The sequence below is a fragment of the Chiloscyllium plagiosum genome, unplaced genomic scaffold, assembly GCF_037043375.1.
Source record: "Chiloscyllium plagiosum isolate Xiang-an unplaced genomic scaffold, Cpla_swu_hap1 HiC_scaffold_3, whole genome shotgun sequence".
NCBI lineage: Eukaryota > Metazoa > Chordata > Chondrichthyes > Orectolobiformes > Hemiscylliidae > Chiloscyllium > Chiloscyllium plagiosum.
Window position 1 is genome coordinate 119484695 of NW_028270141.1, and position 20088 is coordinate 119504782.

Here is a 20088-nt window from a genome sequence, read left to right on the forward strand (position 1 = left end):
AGTTAAATGGCAAACTGTTTATACTGTTGTGCTTTATGATAGATGAAATAAATGTTGAAGGCTGTCTTTGATTCAGAAGAATCAAGGATATATTTTTTGGTTGAGAAAGCACAAAGATTGAAAGTTTTTTTTATAGCAGTTTGGAGGAGACATGCCTGGGGTCAGAAGTATAGTCTCTGCCCCAAAAGGAGATTTTTCAAAGCAGTTAAAGGCATGAATTACCTCAGTGGAAAAGTGCATCATGGAAGTCTGAGCTCTCAGTTTTGCAAATAATCATGTCGGGCGACTTTACAGTTCACAAAACAGAAACTGGGGAGAATAAATCAAATTGAAAGATCTGATATATAGATGTCATTTATTTGGGTTTGATTGCTGTTAAGTAGTAACAAGCAATTGTTCTGACCTTTCTTTTAAAAAAAATATTTTTCTAACATTCCATATCTGGATTGCTTGGTTTGTTTACCTTGTTTTTGCTTTTTGTGTAATAAATATATTTATTGTTAAACTCTGTAGCTTCACATGACTATTTCAGTGAATGACCATCATGTTAAATGAAGAAAGCAAGTCAGGAATCATTTGGGATCTAACTTGGCCAGTAGGACCATCATCTGGAGTCTAAAAGGCTATAGACTTGGGAGGTGGAAATACACCTCAGGACTTTGGAAAAGAAAGGAAATCAGTGGTAGGAGAGTAGTTTGCAAGGATGCCAGGGTCATGGATTGATTTTCACAAGTAAGTGAGCAGAGCCAGAAGATTTGAAAGTGAAAGACACAATAGCTAAGAAAGATAACTTAACAATACCAGCGAACAGATAAACTGATAAGGTACAAGATGGTGATGAGGTCGGCATGGGGAAACGTGAAATGACATGGTCAGGCATTTATTGGGAATAGAATCAAGGGACTAGGATGTGCGTCTCAGACAAGATTAACTCAGAATTCTTCAGATATGGGAAAAACTAGAGAAAAATGCAAACTCAGGGCTAATGCCGGTGGAAGCATTGAAGGAAGTTCAGCCTAATAGACTGATAAAAGCAGGAATCTATGGCAATGGCAATTGATTAGATTATTTCATTTTAGTGACAAATTCATTCATCATTTATTGTCATCACTAAGTCAGCAGTAGTGTTAAGGGATAGCCTAAGATGTGTATTTGGAAGTTCACATGGAAGGGGATAGTTAGGTAGGACAGGAGGCTATCAAACTCAGAAGAAAATATGGTGAGTTGGCATGTACCTTCAAACTGCTGAGAATGTGAGGTTATTCAATGTAGAAGTTGAAAGAAGAGACCAGTGAAGACATCCCAGTGATTTTATTTTTAAAATTTACTTGACAACGTGGGTGGAATACAATGATTTTGAGTGTGTGAAACAAGGAGGGGTGCTCAAAAGAAGGATAATGTACCAGAGAACATGGAGATCAGGTCAATGCAGAGTCTGACAATAAGAACCTGGGCTTTCTGAAAGTATATTCAGATGAGGCTTCATTAAGGGGAAAGGTGCTACCACTCGTACTAAGTTTCTGTTAAGCCACAATGTCAATGCAATCATCTAAAATAAATTCATGGATTGCAAGGACCTTGCTCACAAATAAGCAGACATTTTGGAGCAGGATGCAGAGATTGAGAGAGGTGGTGATAGCTGATCTGTGGATATGGTCCATCTGTGAGGGGAGGCAAGTTGAACAGAAAAAGAGGCCTGGAAAGATTTTCTCATTGATGCTGCATCAGTTTAGAAGGTCAATATGACGGAGCTGGAATAATTGAAGTTACTGCTCAAAATAAGTAAATATCAAGCCTTAATGAGGCCTTTATAGCATGTTAAAAGGGGCAGAGGGAAGCATATCAACTGAGGGGGCAGAAAATTTCACAGAGTTGTTATAGCACAGGAGGCAGCCATACAGTTGGTGTGTTCACCACCTCAGTAAATGATCAAATTACTTTAATTCATTTTCACCCCTTCTCCTTGTTGTGGTTCTGTTCGCCGAGCTGGAAGTTTTTGTTGCAAACGTTTCGTCCCCTGGCTAGGCGACATCATCAGTGCTTGGGAGCCTCCTGCGAAGCGCTTCTTTGATGTTTCCTCCGGTGTTTATAGTGGTCTGTCCCTGCCGCTTCCGGTTGTCAGTTTCAGCTGTCCGCTGTAGTGGTTGGTATATTGGGTCCAGGTCGATGTGTTTGTTGATGGAGTTTGTGGATGAATGCCATGCCTCTAGGAATTCCCTGGCTGTTCTCTGTCTGGCTTGCCCTATGATAGTAGTGTTGTCCCAGTCGAATTCATGTTGCTTGTTGTCTGCGTGTGTGGCTACTAAGGATAGCTGGTCGTGTCGACACGACCAGCTATCCTTAGTAGCCACACACGCAGACAACAAGCAACATGAATTCGACTGGGACAACACTACTATCATAGGGCAAGCCAGACAGAGAACAGCCAGGAAATTCCTAGAGGCATGGCATTTATCCACAAACTCCATCAACAAACACATCGACCTGGACCCAATATACCAACCACTACAGCGGACAGCTGAAACTGACAACTGGAAGCGGCAGGGACAGACCACTATAAACACCGGAGGAAACATCACAGAAGCGCTTCGCAGGAGGCTCCCAAGCACTGATGATGTCGCCTAGCCAGGGGACGAAACGTTTGCAACAAAAACTTCCAGCTCGGCGAACAGAACCACAATAACGAGCACCCGAGCTACAAATCTTCGCACAAATTTTGACCCCTTCTCCTTATAAAGTCAACCAGATCAGTGAGTGTTTAGAGTTACATACAGGCTTGACCATTTAGGACTACAGATTTCACTGCTGAAGGAAAGTGACTAAATTTTTAAATTACAATCTAGTAGTATCACGATCATCATTACTGAGACTATTTCAAGTTGAATTTAAATTCCCCCAGCTGTTGTGTTGGGAATTCATGTCTCCAGAGAATTAGTGCAAGCCTCTGCACAACTACTCCAGTAATATTAACACTCACCATCCCCTGTTGAGACTATAGGTTCCAAAACTGCTGCCTAGTGGCAGGAAGTATAAATTCGAGACTTGAAAATGATAATTGAATTTGTTGGAACAAGGAGATTGAGATGACAGAGATATTAGGTAGATATAAATTGTTGCACATTAAGGATTCAAAAACAAATGGTTACAAGAAAGAATGTGTATTTCTTTCTCACACTACTTTTTAAAAAATAAGTTGTGAAGCTGTAGAATGTTCTGTCAGTGTTAGTATTTGAAACAGAAATTATATCCACAGTTAAGAATGTTAGATAGGTGAAGGACAAGACGATGGTATTCTAACAGGCACAGGCAGGCACATGGAATTTGGACTTCAGTTCATGAGGAGAACAAACATCAAAATGATAGGTCAAATGCCTATCATCACATTAACAAGCAAATTGCCAGAATGCAATAAGATTTAAAAAAAATCAAATTTTACAAAGACTTCTTAGAAAACATTGGCTGTGTTGTCTTTTTTAGTTCCTGTCCAGTAGATGGATACATTTCAAGATCAAGTTGATGTCTTGCAATACTCTTTGTATCATTTTTGTGTTGGTATATTATATACCAAAAGCAATTAAATGTAGTGTAATTCATTACAATTCTGTTGTTTACCTTTTTAATAACTTCAAATATAAAGGTTCATCTGAAGGAGAGGGGGTAATGCAAAGCTAAAACTATACCAGTGGGGCAAGCGAAAAGGACAATGGTAAATAAAAAACAGAATCCTGACACTAGACCAAACACTTCAGGAATACCATTCGTCCACAAACACCTTCTCATTTGACATTCCCAACAAGGCTTGCAGCAAATATTCCCATTGCTTTCATTTATTACACTCCCACGCGCTGCCCGTGGGAGTGGTAGAGTCGGAATCATTGGCGACCTTTAAGCGGCATTTGGATAGGTACATGGATGGGTACTTAATCTAGGTTAGAAGTTCGGCACAACATCGTGGGCCGAAGGGCCTGTTCTGTGCTGTATTGTACTATGTTCTATGTTCAGAAGAATTTTAGTGTGTGATACACTCTAAGGATTGCAAGGTGCATACTACTCAACACAAACAAGTCATTTGGCCCACCTGGTTCATGCTAGTGTTTAGATTCCAGACAAGTTTTTTTAAGATCATTCACTTTAAACTATTGGGCTGTTACCAACCCCAAAAGGCAGACTAATAAAAACCAGCTCTTCACCCTGCGGTTATACGCACAAATTTAAAAGTTCAGACCAAACACAAATTTGGAACAAATCTCTAACATCTTATACGTAGCCAAATATTTAGTCTGAATCAATGGTGCATTCTATAAGTAAACACCACACCTCCCCATTGCACTCTGACTATTCAGCTGATAATACCAGCAGTCATAACTGTCCCTACAGTAATTAATAATCTGGTTTCATAATTTCAGCATGACATAGTAGGTTTATATTAATATTTACCAACTTTTTCATGAACATCATATTAGCAGGCTATTCCAACTTCCTTCTCATTTTGTGAAGATTCAGCAAGTTTGCACTTACTATTCTATTAGTCTGGGCGAACAAAGTTAAACAATTACTAAAATACTCATGAGCATCTTTAGAACATGAAACAACAGGCTCTTGACAAAAGAGCATCAGATTGAAATGCTAAGTCTCTTTCCCTCTGATGTTGCCAGCCTACTAAGTCCAACAGCTGGCAAACAGATGTCATAGAAGCAATTGAGAGCAGTCCAAATAATTTGCCTCAAATTAATTTGATCCAATAGAACTTTCTGCCTAGATTACATTATAAAATGTTCTTTAAAAAGGAAAAAAGTTCGTTATCTGCACCGAAGTCAGCCAAAAGTAAAAGTCTCTACTCAGACCAATCACCATTTACACAATAGCTGATGGCATTATGTTCACCATTACCATGGCTATGAAATGAAATGAATATATTTGTGGTTTTAACAAATCCATGTTATACACAATAAATTAATAGCTGTTTAAACATTTCCCTTCAAATCAAGTCACTCAATACACCTACTGGCTGTTTAAAACAGTTGAATTTTTTGCTCTATTATGACACCCTACCTCCAAATCCAAAAGGTGTGACATGATAGCAAAAATCCTTGAGAAGTTTACAAGAACCAGAAGAAAGATGATTTCAATTACTAAACTTAGTTTCAGAAATTGCAACACTCTGTAGTTGATTAAATATCTCAGCTCACTCTTGCGCTAAATAGGTGGCGAATGATTGAAGGATAGTTAATAACATGCTTTGCCTACTATCCACTTTCAGGAACTGTGTTTGCTTGAATACTGGCTGAAGACAAGCTTAGGGTCAACTGCCAGGCCTTATGATTAAACAGCTTAACCACACAATCTACTTGAACTTTTGAAGCACAGTAGCACTGGGGGTCATCCTGCATGTGTAGGATTACAGTTCAGAAGAAGTGTTTGCATCGGGACTGAACAAAAAGAACTCAAGACAAAAAACAAAGAGGGAAAAACTAAGAAAAAAGCAATTTATATATTCGATAAAGAAAACTGCACCTCTCAAAGAGTCAAATATCAGTTCAGAAATTAAAAGGTTTAAATGTACCTGAAAAGCTGATATTCCTAAATTGTTTCAGTATCTAAAAATCATGCAGCTGGTTAGTGAAGCCAGGTTTACGGCATTATAGTTGATACTCACTATCAACTGATTTTTTTACCCACAGATCCATGTACTTGCAATATCAACACCAGACCCCATCACAAAGTGTTTTTCAGGTGTTACAACACAGATAGACAGCCAAATCAAATCAGCCACCCTATCCATATCTTCACACCACAGTAAAACTAATATACTCAATGACAAAATTGACCCCTATTGTTCCTAACCAGACTTTTTTGAATATCAGTACCAGATTTTGTAAATAGCCAATTCTAGACACCAAGATTATAATGCAAACAAAAGAGTCATAGCTATGTACAGCATGGAAGCAGACCCTTCAGTCCAACTTGTGCATGCCAACCAAACATCCTAACCTAATCTAGTCCCATTTGCCAGCACTTGGCCCATATCCCTCTAAACCCTTCCTATTCATATGTCCGTCCAGATTTCTTTTAAATGCTACAATTGTACCAGCCTCCACCACCTCTGGCACCTCATCCCATACATACTCTCAGGCGATAGTGAGAACTGCAGATGCTGGAGATTAGAGTTGAGACTGTGATGTTGGAAAAGCACAGCAGGTCAGGCAGCATCCGAGGAGCAGGAAAATCGACATTTCAGGCAAAAGCCCTTCATCATGAGCTACTCTCTCTCAGACACAGTAAGGGATTTAAATGGAAAAATAAGTGAAATGTAACTGGCCAAGTTCACTTAAATAGTCTCCTCGATCCAGAATATTACCATGAAGTAGAAGCACACCTTGCTTGATTTCTGACAACACCAATGCGGAAAGCTTCCAGTCGGCTCCAAGGAATCTCATTCAATTTTTATAACTGAGATTCTATTATGAACTTGATGATGAGAGGACAACCAGAGAGCAATTAAACCTCTGTTCTGTAGCTTTCAAAAGGTACAATCCTTTTGACCTAAATAGAATCAAAAAAAAATTTCAAACACTGACTTCTTCCTACCGGACTGACCATCTCCCCAAGAGGACCAAGCTAACATTTAACAACGACCACATGCTTGAGCATAAGGCCTGTCCAGAATCTGTAGAACACTTCTTTACAAGAAACAACCTGCAATTAATTTTCAGGCCTGGCCTTACAGTTTATTTGTTCTCTATTTTTAAAGCAAGCTGCTGCTCAAGTCCAAAGGTCACCTTCAGCTCCCATTCCAAGTCAAAAGTGATAAAAACAATGAAAAATTAGCAAACGTTCCAAAACGGGGCTCTGAGCCATAACAAACAACTCCAAAAGAGATGTACTCCTCTGTGCATCTTGTGCAACATATACATGTGGTCTTCCTTGAAAAATATTGAGCCATTAAAAATACTGAAACATAAATAAGTACCCCCCCCAAAGCCGTGAAACACCTAAAAAGATAAAACAGAAGTGCAAAAAATGGAAATCTCAGATAAACTAGACAGTGGCTTAAATGGAGCATCAGTCAGGAGGATGTATGGGGTTAAAAAGTCAACCATTTGTTCAATAAAGTCTAAAGGAAAAGAACTTTGTTCAAGTGTGATCTTTAATGATCCACAAAGTTTAAAAATAGCACATCTCGTGATAAACAAAGCTAAAGTAAAAATGGAAAAAGCATTAAGCTTGTGGATGGAGGACACAAATCAGACAAACATTCCTGTTGACCACATCATTCAAGATAAGGCTATGGAATTACACAATGTGTCCAATGAGAAGACGGGTGGTGAGGGAACAACCCCACACAAGGGAACGCTTACAGCCAGAGGATGGCTTGATAACTTCATGAAACATTTTCATTGCATAATTTGAACTTACGAGGGGACGCAGCATCAGCAGACCATAAGGCTGCAAAGGGCTTTCCAGACAAACTATGGAAACTTAAAGGAAAAGGGTACAGATCTAGACAAGAATTTAGTGCTGGCAAAACAGCATTATAACCGAAGTGTATACTAGCACAAACATAAGAGAAGAAATGAGTTTCAGGCTTCAAGGCTGTGAAAGACTATGACCCTCTTGATGTGTGGCAATGCCACTAGCACATGCTGAAGTCAATGCATCTTTACTGTTATGACAACTCATGCTTTAAGGAGTGAAAAGCAAGAACTTGTTCTTGCAACTTAAAAGTCAAATAAAAGGGCCCTGGTGACAGTGGATGCCTTTTTGGACTGATTTCATAACTGCTTCATAAGCAAGGTTGGGAAATATGCACAAATAAAAGAATGGAGTTCAAGGTGGTGCTGATTTTGAATAACTCTCCGATCTGATCAAACAGCCTTGAATTCAAACAATCTAATGTCTGGGTGGTGCTTCTTAGTCCCTTTGCCACTTCCCATCCAGCCTCAATCATCTCAACATTTAAGGCTGACTATACAAGGTGTACACGCAGACACATTTGCTAGACCATGGATGTTGATTCTGCCCTAACTGCATGAAAATGTTGCAAGTTATTACAGTGCCAACTGCATAGCCAACATGAAAGAATTCCAGCATCAATTAACACTATCCACAGTCAATGCTTGCTAGCAGAAGATGTGGCCAGTGATTGTGAACGACCAGACAGAAGAAGGATTTTCTGAGTGCAGGAACAGGCTGTGGTACTACATGAAAGAAGAATGAACACTGGATTTGAAAGAATCAGTCTGATTCTGAGGAGGAAGATGAAATCCTTACGTGGACCTTCGAGAACAGCACAACAGCACTAAAAAAAAACGAACAAATTTAATGTTTAAATACAATCAATCAATCTCTCAAGCATAGCATTCAAGGCAAAAGGGATACAAGGACTGTTTTTCATTCCTTTTAATGATATTCACATTGTTTCAACTAACAATGTTTGTTAATGCTTTTACAACATTGTAGGGCAGGTTTATGATTATTTGGAGGGTCTATTACATAGGAGAGGGCCTTAGTAGCATCCATATTCTTTGTTATGACAGGAAGTCTGTGCCCCTATCCCTTGTTAATAACAAAGTATTTAGTAACAGAGGAATTAAGAACAGGTGCAGGGAATTCAGCCCTTTAAGTCTGCCCCACCATATAAAATGATCATGGCTGATCTTATCCTGGTCTCAACTCCTCTCTCCTGCCTATTCCTGATACCCTTTTCATCAGAATCACATCTATTTCTTTCTTTCTTGAATCTGCCTCCCTTGTACTCTGGGGCAGTGAGTTCCACAGATTCACAACCCTCTGAGAGATGTAGCTTCTCCTCATCTGTTTTGAACCTACCTCCTCTCACTATATATTTATGACTTCTTGTTCAAGATTACCCCACAAGGGAAAACATCTGTTCAACATCCACTTATCAATCCCCTTTAGCATTTTATACACCTTAAATCAGATCACCCCCTTATTCCTCATACTTCCAGCAAGTACAAGTCCAAATTATTCAACTGCTCCTCATATGACTGCCCTTACATCCTTGGAATCAACTTGGTGAATTGCTTCCAGTCGCACCACATCGTTCCTCAAATAAGGAGTCCAAAACTGGACACAATACTCCATATGTGGCCTCTCTAACACCAAAGACAATTGTAACAACACTTCTTTACTTCTATAATCCAGTCCTTTTGGAATAAATGCCAGGATGCCATTTGCCTTTCATAGTTAATAGTTAAACTTCATAATTTAAATACAATGTTCTTAATCTATATAAAATCATAGGTTTAATTTTCATATGATACAGCAAACACTTACAGCCAGATAACAACTGCCAAGAATACAACAGAACGCTCACAATGTGCAATCAGCATATAAGTCCACATCTGGATCCTCAAGCAAATTTAATCGTTAACTATACATATTCAATGTTCTTCATACCTTTTTCCTGATCACCTCACCACACAAGCAACAACTGTGGCAAAGGAAACAAGAAAACACACCTGCTGAGCTAAAAAGTTTCTTCCTCACAATTGAGTAGCTTTTATGTAATCATGTAGCTTTTGTGGGCGGCACGGTGGCACAGTGGTTAGCACTGCTGCCTCACAGCACCAGAGACCCGGGTTCAATTCCCACCTCAGGCGACTGACTATGTGGAGTTTGCACATTCTCCCAGTGTCTGTGTGGGTTTTCTGCGTGGGTTTCCTCCGGGTGCTCCGGTTTCCTCCCACAGTCCAAAAATGTGCAGGTCAGGTGAATTGGCCATGCTAAATTGTCCGTAGTGTTAGGTAAGGGGTAAATGTAGGGGTATGGGTGGTTTGCGCTTCGGCGGGTCGGTGTGGACTTGTTGGGCCGAAGGGCCTGTTTCCACACTGTAAAGTAATCTAATCTAATCTAAACTGGTGGATCTTAACAGGCAAGGATCCTAAGAACTGCTGACGACGACAAAACAGCACCCTACAAAACGTTAACCCATGAATATACAATAGGGAAACAATGATTCAATTCTCTAACTTCACAAAGTAGCAAAATTTGCACCTTTGTGTCTTTTTTTAAAAATATGACAGTATAACTAACAATCTTCCAACTGCAGTCTTACCAATGCATTGAGGTCTAGTATTTTAGGCTGACTGCGCAGCAGTCAATATTTTACGCACCTTAACAATTGTCATGTGTCAAAAGATGCTAATGAATTTTGATCTGGGCGAGGGCAGAATGTGTGTAAATTTACAAACAAAAGCAAATTAAGAGATAAATATATGAAATATTTCAGCATTACTGGCATTTTAAATAACTAGGTCAATGGGTAAGAGATAACAATGTGCCAAAAAAATCAAGAGAAAGAAGAATTTGTACAGTGATTGAAGTATTGTTCTGACAGAGAAGAATTCTAAAAAAGTTCCAAAAGAAAGATTTGGAATTACATACCACCGTTATGACCTGGCAGTGCTTTACAACCAATGAAGTGCTTTTAAACTGAAGAGACAACTGTAATGTTAAAAAATTACAGTTAATTTACAGATATCAAGCTCCCATAAACTTTCTCTTCAGGACAAAAACAAATTGCTGGAGAAACTCAGCAAGTAGGTCTAACAGTATCTGTGAAAAGAAAGCATTGTCAAAGTTTCAGGTCGAGTGATCCTTCTTCAGTTCCAACTTTGTTTTCACTCCATAGAAGCTACCAGACCTGCTAAGATTTTTTTTATAGAATCCGCACAGTGTGGAAATAAGTCATTCGGCCCAACAAATCACACCAACCCTTCAAGCAGCATCCCACCCAGACACATCTACCCCTACCCTATCCCAGTAATCCTGCATTTTCAATGGCTAAAGATCCTAACCTACATATCCCTGAATACTATGGGTAATTTAGCACAGCCAATCCACATAACTTACGCTTCCCATTTTTATTTCAGATTTTGAGCAGCCAAACTTGTGTTTTTTGCTTTACATCTATTTGGGGGCTTGTCAAGCAGTAGTGTTATGACACTAGAACACCTCTGTTCTTAAGTGCCTTTTTCACCCAAGGACACATCTGAAGGACAATATAGTACTGTACTTCCATAGTAAAGCGTCAGCTAAGGTTTTGGACTCCAGACTGACTTCTTAAATCCATGACTTTGACTCAAAGTGAGGGAACCACTGAACCAAGGTTTGTACAGTCTTAATGCAAGAATTGATGAAATAATCAACACTATGTCTAGCTTCAGTTAGTAATTTGAGGCATAGGTTACATTGACAGAAGGGTTTTTTATAATTCACTCATGAGACATGGACAATGCTGGTTGGGCTTGCATTTATTATCCATCCCTAGTTGCCTTTGAGATGGTGCTGGTGAGCAGTCTTCTTGAACTACTGCAATCCACTTGGCGTAACTATACCCACAATGCCATTAGGAAAGGCATTCTCGAATGCTAACGCAGCAACCCTGGAAGAATGGTGATATATGTCCAAGTCAGGATGGTGAGTGGCTCAGAGGGGAATTTGGAAGTTGTAGTGTTCCCACGTATTTGCTGCCCTTGTCTTTCTAGATGATAGTGGTCGTGGATTGGAAGGTGCTACCTAGGGACCATCAGTGATTTTCGGCAGTGCATCTGTAGTTAGTATATATATCGCTAATACTGAGGGGTGGAGGAAGTGAATATTTGTGGATGTAGTGTCAATCAAACAAACCATTTTGAACCAAATAGTCGCACTACTGTTGCATAAAACAGTGAGTCTTCATCTGGGGTAACAATAGGGCTAGAACTACACATGAATGATACTGACACCCTTCAGAGACAAAATAAAATATGATTCTCATGAAGGAATTTAAGTTGATAGAAAAAAAACTTGAGGAAGTTGCATTTGCTACTCTTGGAAAATGTGAGCAGATCACAGCTTAAAGGTTCATGAAGGAATTAAAGAGAGTTGATCCTACGATATACCAGGATGAACAAAGCACAAATATTATCAGTAAGTAGGGGGGAAGCAATACAAACAGGAAGGTATGAAGAAAATGCTATATGTAGTTTGTTACCAGCATCCCCGTGATAAGGGACAGTCTATGATTGTAAAGTTAGTGATGCACTGGATTTTACCATTAACGCAAATCTCCAAATAGTGTAGCAGTACTGTCCCTGCCTCTGTGCCAGGAGGCTCAGATTCAACTCCTATCTGCTCAGGAGGTGTGTCATAAACAACTGAACAAGTTGATTATTGCCCAATATTTTGAATTTTTAGTATATAATAAGCTGATTATCAACCATCTAATAAACTAATGGATTCTTGTGCCCCAGTGTTTAAGTGGATTCACTCACCACTGGAAGCTGTTTTTATTGAACCTAACAAGAACAAACCACTTAAATTCCTGTGTTTGAGAAACTGGGGCAATCAACATAGCTTGCTTACCTGCTGCCTAACTTCAAAGAAATCTGGAGGAATGTTTGATAAATGTTTCAGTTTCTGTTCAGTTCACTCACATTTTATTCAGAATGCCATGAACAGAAATAATTCCATCTACGCACAACGGAAGCTCAAATCTATTTACACATGAACCAAAATGGCCCATAGTTGTTTGACCATTCTAGTTTTGATGCAACATAGCAAAGATTTAAAATTCATCTGAAGACATAGATAGTTTCAAATTCACCAAAGGTAGTTCTAGTTGGATGCACACAAGCTCAAAAGTGTTATGTTTTAATTCAAATTATAAAACTGAAGTGTTATTTCAAACCTTAAGTATTCTTTCTCAGGCATATATAGAACTCCAGCCTATTAGTGGTTTTACTTCTTTATAGAATTGCATTAAATTCTGCATATATAACCTAAATTTGGTAAAGGATAGAAGAGAGAGGAGGCATTTATGATAGCTTTCTCATTATAAGGATTTTAAATCAGCATCGTTCACCATTCACAATCATACAGAATCACAGATGAGCTTGGCTTTGACTTGAGGCAAGAGTTCAACCAGTTGTGAAATTGTTTTTTAGGTCCATACATGCATTCCATTGGGAGACAAGATTTATAATGGATAGGGACAGGAAATAGCCAAAAAACGTACATATGAGTGAGACCGTAAGACAAAGGAGTGGCAGCAAGACCATTCGGCCCATCGATTCCACTCCACCATTTAATCATGGCTGATGGGCATTTCAATTCCACTTATCTGCACTCTCCTCGTAGCCCTTAATTCCTTATGAAATCAAGAACTTATCTATCTCTGCCTCGAAGACACCCAACATCCTGGCCTCCACTGCGCTCCGTGGCAATGAATTCCACAGGCCCACCACACTCTGGCTGAAGAAATGCCTCTTCATTACCGTTCTAAATTGACCCCTCTAATTTTAAAGCTATGCCCACGGGTCCTAGTCTCCCCACCTGACGGAAACAATTTCCAGCATCAACTTTTTCGAAGCCATGCATTATCTTGTAAGTGTCTATTAGATCTCCTCTCAACCTTCTAAATTATAATGAATACAATCCCAGGATCCTCAGCCATACATTGTATGTTAGGCCTACCATTCCAGTGATCATGCGCGTGAATCTCCACTGGACATGCTCCAGTGCCACTATGTCCTTCCTGAGGTGTGGGAGCCCAAAATTGGACACAGTATTCTAAATGGGGCCTAACTAGAGCTTTATAAAGTCTCAGAAGCATGTTGCTGCTTTTATATTACAACCCTCAAGATAAATGACAACATTACAATTGCTTTCTTAATCACAGACTCAACCTGTGAATCAACCTTTAGAGAATCCTGGACTAGCACTCCCAGATCTCTTTGTACTTTGACTTTATGAATTTTCTCACCGTTTAAAAAAAATAGTCCATGCCTGTGTTCTTTTTTCCAAAGTGCAAGACTTCGCACTTGCTCATATTGAATTTCATCAGCCATTTCCTGGACCACTCTCCAAAACTGTTGAAATCTTTTAGCAGCCTCCCCATCTCCTCAGTACTACCTGCCTGTCCGCCTAACTTCATATCATCGCGAACTTCGCCAGAATGCCCCCAGTCCCTTCATCCAGATCATTAACACATAAAGTGAACAGCTCCGGCCCCAACAATGAACCCTGCGGGTCACCAGCTGCCATTCCGAAAAAAAACTTTTATTCCAACTCTGCCTTCTGTTAGACAGCTAATCCCCAAACCATGCCAGTAGCTTACCTTGAACACCATGGGCGCTCGCTTTACTTTGCAGCCTCCCGTGAGGCACCTTTTCAAAGGCCTTTTGGAAGTCTAGGTAGATAATATCCATTGGGTTTCCCTGGTCTAACCTACTTGTTACCTCTTCAAAGAATTCTAACAGGTTTGTCAGGCATAACCTCCCCTTATTAAATCCATGCTGACTTGTTCTAATCTGACCCTGCACTTCCAAGAATTTAGAAATCTCATCCTCAACGATGGATTCTAGAATTTTACCTACAACCGAGGTTAAGCTAAATCGGTTTATACTTTTCCATCTTTTGTCTTGAGTTGAAAGGTGGTCTTTCCTAAAATATTTTTCCACTGGAAATAATGTTGAAAAGACATGAGGAAGACCCAATTATTAATTCAGTTTAACAACTGCAGACAATAACTTCAGTACTGCAGTTAGATTGCATTTTTGATCTCATTTAAACATTTGTGGAAGGGGTAAAGGGTCAGCCTCTTCCAAATAAAATTTGGATCAGAATTTCATGATGTTAAAGATGATACACCAGCAATTAGCCATAGCAAGTCAACAAGAGAAGGCAAATCATAAGCAAAAAACACTTTAAAAACTTTCATAATTAATTTGCATTTTCTTTAAACTCAAATCATGGATCTTCACATCAAAGCTTCTATTATACATTTTCAGGTTTTCTGCAAAGTGTGAACATGGTAAATGCAAAATGTAAAAGTCGATTACTAGTAACCTATGATTCCTGTACCTAACTGATATTGCATCCAAATCATAGAAACAGATTCAAATGTTGTCACAGTCCATTAAATTCAGATACAGGAGACTTTTAGTAGTACTGAAGACCCATCAATATCTGAAAACATAGAACACTGCAGATGCAACTTCCATCTAAGAAAAAGTTGTTGTTTCTTTTCACAAATGCTGGCCAATCTGCTGAGCATTTGCTGTAATTTTCAAATTTCCAGAGAAGAATACAAAGTTAAGCATTTTGATGTCTACTTAAGTCAAGATAACAAAAAATTTAAAGCATAAAGTTGAATATAACTCCATTTGATGAGGCTCAAGTTACGTATTTGGAAAGTTCTTCAAGACACAAGCTAAAGCAAAAAGTAACACAGATAAGGGGTAAGGACCAGGAATACTGCCGGAAGAGATTTGTTGAGTAACAATATAATTCCTCAGACTTTGCGGAGGGGCGGCAAATGAAGAATTAACTAACTTACATTATTTTTGTTGAAATCGGCCGCTGTTTAAACTTATAAATTAGAACGCTGAACTAATTTAGAAAAAAAGAAAACAAGTCGAACCGGCCGAAGTCGCAACAGCCCACAGATTATCCTTCCAGAAACTTTCAGGCAGGACTTCCGACTGGGAAAGGGGTGGGGATATAGCACCTCAGAGGCACGTTTTGTTAACCAGCCCCGCGCCCCTCGAAATGCAGCAGGCCCCACAAACATGGGCTCTGCTTCAGGGAACTCTGTGTGAGAAGGCGCTGGGTCAGGCAGTATGAGCCCATGGCTCCCATGGGGAAGGGGGAAGAAGGTGGAAACTCTGGTTGCTGTTATAATATGCAAACAGTTTGCATTTTAATATACATTTTCAGAACAGTCCTCTTCTCTGCTGGACTCACCGTCGTTCTGATCTCTGGGCCAGAGGTAAAAAGTAGCCGGGATGACGAGAAGTCCCACGAACGACGTGAGGAAGTAGAACGAGGTATTGCCGCTGTCGTCGTACTGGAACTGCTGGCCAGCCATTACTGACTCAGTGAGTGACCGACACTGGTGCGGATCCTCTCCCGGGCCCTCGGCTCGGCTCGGCTCCTCCGACCCAAGCTCGGACGTGGCACTGCGCACGCGCAGCAGGCGTCAGCGACGTCCTGCGTCAGCGGTAACGCGCCTCCGCGCTGGGACGTTGGTGGTGCGGGGAGCACGCGCTCCCCGGGCAGTATGGAGGAGGGAAAAGAGTATGCGTGTGCTCACGGGGTGGTTTGAACTGGCGAGCGGGGGGGGAGGAATCCGCGCCATCGCGGACGGCAGGCGCGCTGTGCTGCCCAGCCCATTGTTCTCAGCAACTGGGGCTTGGAATCACGTGGTCTCCTGGGCACATTGTCATAATGGAATGTGAGTTTCCATGTCCCAGCTGGTCAGTCCCGGGGATTGTGGAGTTGCTGCCCACATTGATTGCTGAGACAAACCTGGAGAAACTCAGCAAGTCTCATAGCATCTGAGGAGGGAGAAGCAGAGTTAGCGTTCCGAGGCCCGTGTGACTTCTTCAGAACGCATTGAATACATTTTCTGTTCAGAGATGTTATTACACACTTCTGGAATAGGTGTGACTTATGCTGTCTGTGGGGGCACACTCTCAAAACCTCCCTAACTCGTGCTTCGTTCTCTTTGCAAGTTTGGAAAGAATTCAAGTACTGCACATGCTGCAAATCAGAAACAAAAAACAAGAACAGAAAATGCCGGGGTTAACATCTGTCGACCTGTCAGCATCTGTGCACAGAGAAACCGAGTTAATGTTTCAACTTCATGCTGATAACAAGTGATAAAATGTTTGGGATTTGGAAGCAAGTAGCTACATTCTATTGGTAAATCAAGCAAAAGGGGCAACCAGCAACCTATGATATGTATTAGATATAAAAGGCTGAAAGAGGGGTCCAAACACGGAATTCAAAATTTAGAGTAATACAATGGTCACAGCAGAGAAGGAGGATATTCGGCCTGTTATTGTGTTTTTCAATTCTCCTGTAAAAGCAACTCAACTCGTCCGACTGCCCTGCTCTTTCCTCGCCGCTGTTTTCTTTGTTGAAGAGTCTGGTGCTGGAAAAGCGCAGCCGGTCAGGCAGCATCCGAAGAGCAAGAGAATCAACGTTTCGAGCGTAAGCCCTTCATCAGGGATGCTCGAAACGTCGATTCTCCTGCTCCTCGAACGCTGCCTGACCGGCTGTGCTTTTCTAGCACCAGACTCTTCGACTCTGATCTCTAGTATCTGCAGTCCTCACTTTTTCCTAGCTGCGTTTTATTTGTCAAGTTCTGAAGAATAGTCATACTGGACTGGAAATGTTAATTCTGTTTCTCTCTATATAGATGCTACTAGACCTGAATTTCTCCAGCATTCTCTGTGTTTGTTTCAGATTTCCAGCATCGACTGTAATTTAGAAATAGAATTAGGTTTATTGTCATATGTACTCAAGTGCAGGAGTACAGTGAAAAGTCCTCTCAGCACCATCTTCAGTACAAAGTGCCTATGCACAAATCTTAGATACAAAGATGAGAAATATCTTTGCTGCAAATAAAAAAAATACATTACCTTGCAGTGATTCAAATTTTAAGTTAGAAAATAAGAAATAGAGTTAAAATAATAAACATCATGGTTAGATAAACAGATTACAGATAAACATTTCATTATAGTACAAGAGATCTGACTGGGGTGCAAGTTGCTGACAGCCTACACTGCCCCCACATCCCCCACCCAATCTGTCAACGGTCCCTGTTCCATTTCATGCCTCCAGTCTGCTCAGCTCTGGACTGCGGCCACTCCGCTCCATGCCTCCAGCCAGCTGCTCTCTGGCCCTCAGCCTTTAATGGAGGGGCAATGCTGAGTGTTAAAACACTTACTCAGAATTCCAGCAGCTCCAAAGAGAGAACAAGACAAAAATAAGGAAGAGTGTGAATGAGAGGAAATCTAATTTGAGGAGAAGTAAAAGTGTGAAAAAAACATAACTTCCATTCAACAACAAGCAAGGTCAAACTGGAGGGAGAAACAAGCATGTCCTGCAGTCAGAAAGCTAGAAAGTGAAATGCTAGACAAGGTTTCCGAGGTAAAAACAATGACTGCAGATGCTGGAAACCAGATTCTGGATTAGTGGTGGTGGAAGAGCACAGCAGTTCAGGCAGCATCCAAGGAGCTTCGAAATCCACGTTTCGGGCAAAAGCCCTTCATCAGGAATAAAGCCTTCAATAGACTGAGATTCTGTAGATGAAGGCACTCCATAAGTCATGGTGCTACAAATAGGCCATTTAGCTTATTGAATCTACTCTACTGTTAAGTGAGATGATTGATCTAATAATCCTCAACTCCACTTTGCCGCCTTTTTCCTCCATAACCATCATTCCCTTACTGATTAAAAGTATAAATATAGATCAAGGGGATTGTGGAGGGTTGAGACTTGGGCAAAGCAGCCTGCTAGGCAGTCAAAACTTTGAGGAGAGAGAAGGGCAATCGTCAACTGAAGGAAAATGGTAGGACCTGTGCAGCCAGACATGGATTAAGACTAAGATTTAGGAGCACTCTCCATTCAGCGGTTCCCAATGAGAAAAAACTCAATGTGGAGCAGAAGGGACCAGAAACACACTCAGCAACTTGAACAGTGTTTTTCAACCAGGGTTCCTCATAGCCCAATGGACCACAAATATTGTTATAGAGTTCCATGTGATTTCCAGGTTTTTGAAAAATTTTCCATTTCTCAAGATATATGCAAACATAAGAATACAAACAAGAGTAGGCATTCAAGGTTGCTTTACTATTCAATAACTTCATGGCTTATCTGATTAACCTTGAATCCACATTCCCATTTACCCATGATAACTTTTCACACCCTTGTTTTAAAAGAATCTATTTATCTCTGCCTTCAAAATAGTCAAATACTCTGATTCCATTTGTTTTTCAGGAAGAAAGTTCCAAAGACTCATGACCATGTGAGAGAATATAATTCACCATATCTTTGCCCACTCACTAAATCTATATCTTTTTGTAGTCTCCTTAGGTGCTTTCCACAACATACTTTCCTACCTACCAAATTTGGCAACTGTACCTTCCATCCCTTCATCTCTATAATTTAAATACATTGCAAACAATTGAGTTCTGAGCACCAAAGACTGCAACAGACCACTCATTGTGTCTTGCCAAGCTGAAGAGACCCATTTGTGCTTACTCATTGCTTCCAGTGAGCCAACCAATCATCTATTCATATCAATGTGCAACCCCCTACACCATGAATGGTTATTTTTTATAGTAACATTTGATACACCAGCTTATTAAGTGCCTTCTAAAAATCCAATTACAGCAGATCACTGGCTTCCTCTTTATCCACAGTATATGTTACTTCCATAAAACTCCAAAAAAATGGCCAAGCATAATTTCTCTTTCACAAAACCGTGTTGACTCTGCCTGATTACCATGACTTCATCCAAGTGCCTGACAGTAAGTTCATTAATAATAGCTTCTAACATTTTTCCTTATGATGGACATTAAGCTAACTGGCTTATAGTTTTTAACTGCTGAAAATGTGTTGCTGGAAAAGCGCAGCAGGTCAGGCAGCATCTCTCGAAAGCATCTGCAGCCCTCACTTTCTCTTGAAAGCATCTGCAGCCCTCACTTTCTCTCAAAAGCATCTGCAGCCCTCACTTTCTCTCGAAAGCATCTGCAGCCCTCACTTTCTCTCAAAAGCATCTGCAGCCCTCACTTTCTCTCTACAGTTTTTAACTGTCTCTCTCCCTTTTTAAAGAAAGTAGTTACATTTTGTATTTTCCAGTCTAAAGGGATTATCCCCAATCAAGGCAGTAGTGATTTAAAAATTAAAACTAATGTATCATCTGTCTAACTAGCCACTCCTTTTAAAACCCTAACAGGCAGTCTCAGGGTTATGAATCTGTTCTATTCTTAAGTATGTTCATAAATCTATATGAAAAATAGCTGTTCATAAATACTCTACAAGCAAATATTCATGTCAGATCTTTAAAATAAATGAGATCTCAGTTGTAAGTATTGGATGGGGAGGTGATGGCCAAAGTGATATTATCTTTTGACTATTAATCCAGAGATACCCAGGATCAATTTCTGCTATAGCAGATGGTGGAATTTGAATTCAATAGACAATAGGTGCAGGAGTAGGCCATTCTGCCCTTTGAGCCTGCACCACCATTCAATATGATCATGGCTGATCATCCTTAAACAGTATCCTGTT

General features: G+C 40.2%; 1 protein-coding gene across 1 annotated transcript in view; it reads right to left on the bottom strand.

Moving 5' to 3' along the window:
* Positions 1-15945, bottom strand: part of sec63 (SEC63 homolog, protein translocation regulator) — a 118831-nt gene extending 102886 nt beyond the window's left edge. The window contains exon 1 of the mRNA XM_043687079.2: positions 15751-15945. Within this exon, the coding sequence (XP_043543014.1) occupies positions 15751-15874 (124 nt within the window). The 5' untranslated portion in view covers positions 15875-15945. The remainder of the gene's footprint in view (positions 1-15750) is intronic.
* Positions 15946-20088: the final 4143 nt, after the last annotated feature.